Here is a 9,187-nt window from a genome sequence, read left to right on the forward strand (position 1 = left end):
TAAAATATAAAATTAATTTTTATTATAAATTATTTTTAAAATAGTTTCAATGTTTAAAAGTCTCGATTTAAGTTGTTTTCCTCTCCTACAAAATTAAATTTAGTATATTATAGGTTTGTAAATATTAAAATAATTTATTAAATTTATTAATATATTTTTTAAATTTTATAATGTTTTATTTAATAAATAGAAATATCGAATTTTATTTTTATTAAATCAAATTGTTTTAGGCCTAGTACAATAAATGCATTATGAAAAATAAAATTTTCATAAATATTTACTTCTGTACTAAATTCATTAAATATGTATGATGCACGTTGTTAAACATTACAGTTATATATATATAAATAGGGTAAGTAATATACATAAAAGTCATTCATATGATTTAAACATTCTTACCTTTTAAGGAATTAATTATAATATGTTTTGTTAAGTAAATAAGCTTTAAACTTTAAAATTTAAATGGTAATACTGTATCTTGAGTTCCGTATTCATTAACTTCCGTATACATAATGTTTCTCTTATTAACTTTGTATTATTATTATTTTTTTTTCGTGTAGGCTATTTTTTATTGTAAGCTATAATGAATTGATTGTATTTATACAGTAGATCCTCTCTTTTACGACCGTTAACAGAGCCGTCGTAAATCGAATTTATGATTTTTCATATACAGTACTCAATCATAAGCTTATGGGAATACCTTGGTTAATGGAGTAGGGAGGGTTGATTTTCCCGAAATTTTACGCAAATAAAAACAGAAATACCAATTTTTTTATTTCTTATCACTGATTATTTGTTAACCTTTTTCTGTTTTCTCTGATTTTCTGTTCTTGTTTTGCCCGAATTTGGGAGGAATGTTGGCTTCTCTCCTGATTCCTAAGCCCATGTTCTCAATATCATAAATTCAGGAGCTATTATTGAAAATAAATTTTGAACTATATAATATCATATCAAAATAACAAAAAAAATAATACAAAATTAAATATTCATTCCATACAATTATAATAGAGTACTTGTGGCTCTACTATACTTAATGTCTTGACCACATTAATCAATAGAGTAATACACTATTATCTTTCTATACACTATTATTTCCCTGTATTTTTTGGGAGGAAAATACAGGAAGATTACTATTTTTTTTTTTTTTATAAAAAATTGATTATATGAATGAATTGAACTATATTATATTGAAGCATGAAGTCACACACAAGTCATTTTATTATCCTCAAACATATATTTTGTCAGGTCGTAGGTTATTTACATATTATAACATACTACATACGGGGCGTTGTTTAGTATTATTATAAAGTGTTTCCAGATGACACGACTTTAGTAGACGCGACTGTTTCTAGACGACACCATTCTTTGGCATTTCTATAATAGTTGTAATAGTTTCAGTCAAAGTGTACGAAAATGGGTCGTTCAACCCAAAAGCAGAATGGATTTTTCGTGTGATATTCACTCTTATAGAACCAAAATTGCGAGAACGATCATCATTGTGTGGAATGAAAAAACAAATCCGATTCAGCCTACTCATGAAAATTCGTGAGGGTCTGTACTGAACTTGAATCTAAATCCTTCATAGAGTAGAGTTGCTCTTTTTTAAAGGAATCTGCGACCTTCTAGTAGATCAAGGTAGATGAGCTACGTTAGTCAATTAACTTAAAACCAGACATATATTGCTGATGTTCTACAGTTCTAATGTAAGAAGGCTAACATCATATTGTCAAGGATTCTTAACCTCAACTCTGTGGATAGGATTTAGAAGGATCCACGAAATGACAGTCTAACCGAAGAAACGTAAAAAAAGTTTATAAAAATTAAATTTTAAATTTTTCTCTAATATGAATTAATGGTGGATTTCGTCTTATTTGTTGTCAAAACAAATTTCTTTTTTAAATTTTGAAATCGCATCGATACATTGTTGATAAATTACTTATTTCTATTAATACGTAAATAATTTTCGATGCAATAAATTGAATCCATTATTTTTTTCAGATTTACATATGCATTTTTCTATGGGAGGATCTTTAGCTTTAGATTCTTAACGGATCTGTGTCCTAGAAAAGTTAGGACTTGATCTAGATTCATTCTAGATATTTAGCACGTATCCATGTATTACTCATTACATTCTGCTCTATATTCATTATTTCTTATATAGTAGAAATTCTATCTGTAATTATTACGTATAAAATGCAATTTTTTTTATTATTTAAATTTGAAAAGGCAGATTTTTATTTGTACAAAATTTCAAAATGCAAATGTAGTTCTCACATTAATAATTAAAGGTGCAAAAATAAATATTAATATTTTGTATAAAAGTTCTAAACTGAAAGAAAACTCACTCCTGTAACAATTTTTCTTAAATAACAGTTTTTCCGTGTATATAGGAAAAGGAAGTCTATAATTTTCCTCGATTGTTTCTCGATAAAAATATCGCGATTTCGACTTATAATAAAATAAAATACACTACATTATAAATAACTTATTTTTATATTTGCTGTTAATTTCGAATGACATATTTCGCTTGCAGAATAAATTTTATAAAATAAGATTTAATAGCAAATTTTCCTGTATTCATTAAAAACATTAAAGGAGAGTGTATATATTTTTCTATTTATTGGACATATTTGATAATAAACAGAAATAATACTATAATTTACGAGAAAACATATGAAGTAAATGTCATATATTTAGAAATTATTATATATTTTCATATATAATCGGTTTATAAAATTATTTTAAGATAGGAATTCGGTTGGAAAACGAAGGTTGGACATTTTCCTTCGAGAAATCGTATTGATCTGTAAAACGTTTGTCTGTCAGTTGTTTGTATGTGTGTTTGTAAGATGTTTTAAGCAAATTTTTAAAAATATTTTTTACAGGATGATCAGAAATATAGCATTTTACATAACGTTATAAAGATAAACTTCTGGTTTAAAGATTGTCTTTATGTTGATATATTTTAGCCCTTCGCCCCCATAAGCATTAAAAGTCTTTTTCATGACTGCCAGGGCTGTTAGTGAGAGATGGGATCCGACGTATTCGGGTCAATCTACTCATGAAAATTTTTAATCCGATTCAAACTCGAACTTAGTTTCTCCAGGCAATAGGCTGGGTTATCGTCTCTATTATTCGACAATCTCAGATTTATATTTATAAAATATTTCTGAAACGTTTTACAGGACTAATTACTTTTGGAAAATAAAGATTTACTATCAACACATTTGTTCAATTAGGCCAGATTTCTCGTTGGTCGTTAAATTTGATGATCTATGAACTAACTCGAAAAAATTACAATAATATATTTATGTATTTAATATGTGATCATGACTGGAATTGTGTATGCAATGCGTTCAATAGATTGTTCCTATCGTACTTAAAGATTTTATTTTAAAATAAATTTGCTTGTTTATTAATTCTTTGACATGTTGCATTTGATGAGATGTTTGCGGGACATTTGAAAAGAACTGTGCGTGAATCACGCAAGTTGTTTAAGTATAGTCCGTACTTGAAGAACCAGTTTTAAAATAGCAATGAAATAAAAATAAATGTAGGAATGATTCGAGACAAAAGTTTAATTAATTGTTATGTTTTTTTGTTATCTTGGGATGTATAGAATTATCCAAAATATATATATTTAAAGCGTAAAAACGACACTTTCTGGTCACTGTCATATTGCGATTTAAATCTGAAAGTTTTCTAATAGTATTTTTACTAAAGTAGGACTTCTCGAAAGTCGAAACACTCACATTTGTTAATCCCTCAGCATTTAATTAAAAACAAACAAAATATCTTCAAAATTGTGTTATATTTTTTAAATAATAAAATTTGACAAAAAATAATTTCTATATCCTTAAATATTAGGTCTAGAACGTAAGTAAATGTACAGAAAAAAGTATTGAAAATAGAAGAAAATTCTGATTGAGTACCTAATGGAGTTTTTATTGTTTTAAACAGGAAAAGATCAAGTTAAAAAATAATTATTTGTATTTTGTATCGTTCGACTTCTCGTTTATTACATTCGACGTCACAGAACTTTCAGATCTCATCGAGAAGATTCAAATATAAAGAAGTGTTCGTATGTTTTATATTAATGTTTTGATTGTCATCTTGCGTCAATTTGCGCTTGTTTTGAAGACCGTTTTTGCAATATAAACAGTTACACAGATATAACTTATATAGATTTTAAGGTAAGATGTTATGATTATGAAGTAGAAGAGTTTGTAAATTTAAAGTTCTGTCATGAAACAGCTTAAATATATAGAAATTCTAAATAACATTGAATGAACAACAACGATCGTTATTTGAAACTTTCATATTGTTTTTTGAATATAAATTTAATTAAATAGTAAGTAAATATTTTGATTGGTTTAACCATGAAGTAAATTAGGTTATGATAAAATTTCATTTAGAAAACCAAAAAACAGAAATATATTCGTATATTCCAAAGCATCTTTATTCAAGCATTTAAAATTATACATATTTTGTATTATCACAGATGATTATATGAGTATTTAAACATATTTTTGTACATAAAACATAAACGATAGTGGGAAATAATCACAGACACAATTGTAAGCAAAATAACACGAAAAATGATGATGCTTGACGTATCACGTAACATTTCGCAAAAAAAAACCAGAAAACCCCGACAGCCCACTAGTTAAACTGAACAAAAATTCCCATTTTTCTATAAAAGTTACCAAGCCCTCCCATATTTACCAGCTCCATGATGTATAGAATTGCTATAGCCTGATGCCGCAGCATGATATGCATCAGGTGCATATCCTGCTGCTCCTGTTGCTGCTCCGACTCTTCCGTAGTGTGGATAAGCATGAGAGGGCTGTCCGGCATATCTGCCACCAGCACCACGTCCAAAAGGAAATCCTGGCTTAAAGGGATCGAGAGCTGTGGACTGGAAATCGACATCAGCTGGGCTGTCGCTTCTTGTTCCTGGTTCATTGGTTTTTACAGATGCACGGAAACCTCCTGCATCAGCAACGTATTCCACAACTCTTGAACGTCCATCGTCATCGTTCAAAGTGTAAGATCCTACAACTCTTCCCGAACCATCTCCAGTTTCTTTTCTAGTACTCTGTCCTCCAATTGCTGGAGCAACGTAAGAGAAATCATAAGGCTTCGGGCTTTCATCAATTGGTCCTGAATAATAAGGTCTAGCAACCTATAATCGATAGAAAATAAATTAATATACATAGAAATTTTCCGAATAAAATCTTATCTTAAAGAAACCCACAGCAGCTGCGCCATAGTATGCAGGATTATAGCCAGCTCCTCCAGGATTATAACCTCCTGTTTGATATCCTGCTTGGCATCCAACCACCATAAGAACGAAAAATAGAGGTAGCTGAAAAATTCAACGTTAGCATTTTATTATATTTTCTATACAAAAAATAATTAAATTTGATATTGTATTAAAACTAAAAGTATGTAACGAATGCTGAAAAAATTTCAAAAATGTTAAATTTACAATATTATTATATATTAAAATATTCAAGAAAAATATTATATTATGAATTTTCTATGTATTTTTCTTCAAAGCATTGCTGAACTCACCATATTCATGATTTCTTTCTTCCAGAAGCTTCTTCGAGTGTGTTTGAAACGGTCGGTGAGCAGTCTTATATACTGTCCACTCTCTCATCGTGGACATTATCAGATGATTACCTTGTACCTCAATTAAGCGTGCAACAGATAGTAGCGCACGGTTAGATGGGATGGGCTGATGAAACCTGATTTTTGCAACCTTGGTTTGACCGCGGGCATTATGGGATGTCCTATTTCCGGTAAATACACGAAAGTAACAAAGAATGGAAAGTCCACTTGTCGGCATCTCTAATCTCGATGATGGAATAACAATATAGATTAAGATTGAGAGATATGTTACGAAATGAATCGATTTAATGAAGATTTATGAAGGATCACAAAGGGGTTTACTAACTGGAGGCAAACCCTACTAGTTTTTTTGTTTATTGAAGAAAACCTGTTCCATTTTTTATCAGATAATTTTATTGAATATATATTATATTTGCAGAACGATTAACTTACGCTTGTAATTTCAGAGTACGATTTTTTAGGTAATTTAATTTAAGAAAAGATGAAGACCATCAAATTGCGTAACAGATTTTTTTATTAATATGACACAAAATACAAAGAGATTGCCCCGTAATTATGTTCATCATATGCACCGGCTATCATTATATTTGATTCGAAGCTTATTTTCTAGAATATGATATATAGGAAGCATTGTGATTTGTTTCCAAATGGAATTATTTTATCTTTTTTTTTTTGTTATTCAGAATGAAAGTGAGAGTTGACGATGTTTAGGTAAGCTTTTACTTTGTTCCCTCGGGCGTATACGTTGTTTGAATTAACAATAAACAGCTGCGAAAACGAATCAATAGCTTTTTCCCCCTCCTTCTTTTTTTAAAATTACACTTTTATGAAAAGAATCTCGTTTAAAGAGAATACAAGATCATAAAGTACAAAACCACTTAAATTTAAAAATTAAAAATTAAAATATAAAATTTTAAACCTTTATAAATTTATTTTTTAAATTTACAATAAAAATATTTAAACAAATTTTTAAGTGTTTAAGAAATTTATTAAATGAACAAAAAAGAAGATCACGAAGATGTATCTAAATTACGTGGTGTGATGTTGGGCGTTTTAATCTCACTTGGCGTTATTATTAGGGAAGTGTTGTCAAGGACACGGAATGGAATGAGGGCATATGACCAACAGTTTGAGAAAGGCGGGACATCCCAGCCCTGACCGATAAGGTGATGTTAAGTATCACGTGTGAGACATTAGAGTTCTTTTCGTGGTAGTAAGGGGGTAGCACTTGCGTGCCTTTTGTACATTTAGTAGCGACTTCTGTAGCAAAATGAAAGACTTTCAGAGATGGCATCATTGGATAAAAGGTATTTCGGAATAAGTAAGAAAATAATTTCTCTTAACTCGTGACTATCGTGGATGATGGAATTCGTAAAGAGATTGCTATTGTTCTATTCCGTTATCAATATCGGCGAATAAATTAACAAAATTAAATTTGCGTGATATAAAAACGTTAAGTTTTACGTAGGAAAAATAAATAAATAAATAAATAAAATTTAAAACCTGTTCGAAATAAAAACAATTGCTTACACGGAGTTATAATTATTTATTAGCATTTTTTATTTTAAATTAATATATAATTAAAAATATTCTTTGCGATCACTGCCCGAGATTAAAATCGAAAAAAAAGCGTGGAAGTTAATGGGAATTTCTTCAAGTTTGCCAAACATTTCATAAAACATAATCATACGCTCAAACATATAATCACGAGAAACTCTTGTTCCGGAGTCATAACAATAAATCATATGAAAGAAGACAAGATACAGGCCCTACAATTTTTACGCTTTCGTTTGAAGGAATTACAAGTTTCTAGAAGTAATGTTTATTTTAAATGAAACGTAGTCCTAGATCAATTATTTGAAGCGAAAACATCAATCAGTAAGACTTCAATTGTTTTAATAAAACGTGATGTAGAACATCAAGATATCACGCGCCATTACCGTACCTATACCGATGTATTAAAAAAGTATACTTATGAGAATGTACAGTACAATATTTTAAAGATGTAACCTTGCAAATCAGATAAAAATTGAATAGTAGTAAAGTCTAGTTATGAATATTCTCTCGAACTTCTCACAATATTTTGTTTCATCGTTGACTTTTGCGTTTTATCAATTTTATTATAAATTAATTTGTTCTAAATAAAAAAAAATTAATAATTTATTTTTCTGGATAAATAATTTTAAGATACAATTGTGTTTTATACGTATATTGTATTCAAGTGACAGGTTACAGAAAATGAGATTTTTCGAANTAGTTCATATTTTATCTTCTGTAAGAATTCAGACAAGTGGAAAAATTTCTATATCTTTATATAAGAATTTTATGATTTTTGTTTCTTATTTGACGACATAGGGAAACAATGCAACGTTCCATTTCCTGCTTTTCTATTGTTCTTAAGATTTCTCTGCTTTTCACGATCTGTCACGCATTCTATAGTTATAAATATGACAAATATGCTGATAGTCCTACTTGAATACGCAAAAGTATACTCTGTGAATGATTTAGAATAAAGAATAACCTTATTACGTAACACATATATTCAAATAATATAAATCAAACGTTAAAAAAATACGTCAAAAATACAGTAAACAATGATCGGTATTACAATTATACACAGTTTGCTACATTTTAAAGTTCGAAATATCACAACAATATTATTATTTTCACAAATATTTATTTATTTATTCACGTTTTCTTTTATTCTAAACCTCTAAACACCGTAAAACTTGGCCATTATTTAAGGTTCTACTAGATATGGAGACCTTTATATATTTCGTTTTTTTTTGTTAGAAATAATAGTAATAGTTGCTCTCAATTTCAGTTTTAGCCAAGAATTTACATAACAAATTTCCTATCTTATGTTTATCTTTAATAGTAATACTACATAATTAAATTTAAATGCTATAAATTGCTTATAATTGGCTAATTTTGATTTCGACGATCACGAGTTGATCACGATTAACAAATCGTGAAACCGGATTTGTAGTTAAAATAATTAACCTCATTCTCTTGGTATAAAGGACGCCACGAACTTCAATTTTGGATATCGTTCTGTCAGACCGAAAGTGATTTGCCCCCTTTAATATTCAAATTAGTTATTTTCCTACAGGATCATATTTAATTTATTTTTAATATAAGTTAAATAGCATTAAAGCTAAATTTCCTATAATTTTAATACGGAATTTCTATTTATTAATATAATTTATAGGGATAGATCATGACAATTGTAAGTTCATTCAGTTAATAACAATAATACTAGACAATGAAGTGGCTTGTTACAAACGCCCAAATAATTATTGAAACAAGTTCTGTGATCTGGTTGAGTCCGATTAAAGAAAATAAAGATTAAAATTGAAATTTTTAAAAACTAGTTTGCTTATGAAATAGTTTTACTAACGAACTAAGACCTAAATAAATATAGTATTTAAATTATTTATAAAATAAAGAGTTTATAAATTATATTAAATGATCTATAAACTATATATAATCTATCAATTGCATATTGATAAGCTTGAGAATTTAGAAATTTAGCAAATAAATCTATATT

The 9,187-nt window shown here is 28.4% G+C and overlaps 1 protein-coding gene across 1 annotated transcript; it reads right to left on the reverse strand.

The window, feature by feature from the left end:
* Positions 1-4,433: 4,433 nt before the first annotated feature.
* LOC111626084 (adult-specific rigid cuticular protein 15.7-like) lies at positions 4,434-5,904 on the reverse strand. The gene is made up of 3 exons (XM_023369367.1): positions 5,578-5,904; positions 5,258-5,368; positions 4,434-5,185 (listed from the first exon to the last, which is right to left on the reverse strand). Exons 1-3 carry the CDS (start codon positions 5,584-5,586, stop codon positions 4,703-4,705), a joined length of 603 nt encoding a protein of 200 aa, XP_023225135.1. The 5' UTR covers positions 5,587-5,904; the 3' UTR covers positions 4,434-4,702.
* Positions 5,905-9,187: the final 3,283 nt, after the last annotated feature.

The sequence above is a fragment of the Centruroides sculpturatus genome, unplaced genomic scaffold (genome assembly GCF_000671375.1).
Source record: "Centruroides sculpturatus isolate CEXI.00-Female unplaced genomic scaffold, Cexi_2.0 scaffold305, whole genome shotgun sequence".
Lineage (NCBI taxonomy): Eukaryota > Metazoa > Arthropoda > Arachnida > Scorpiones > Buthidae > Centruroides > Centruroides sculpturatus.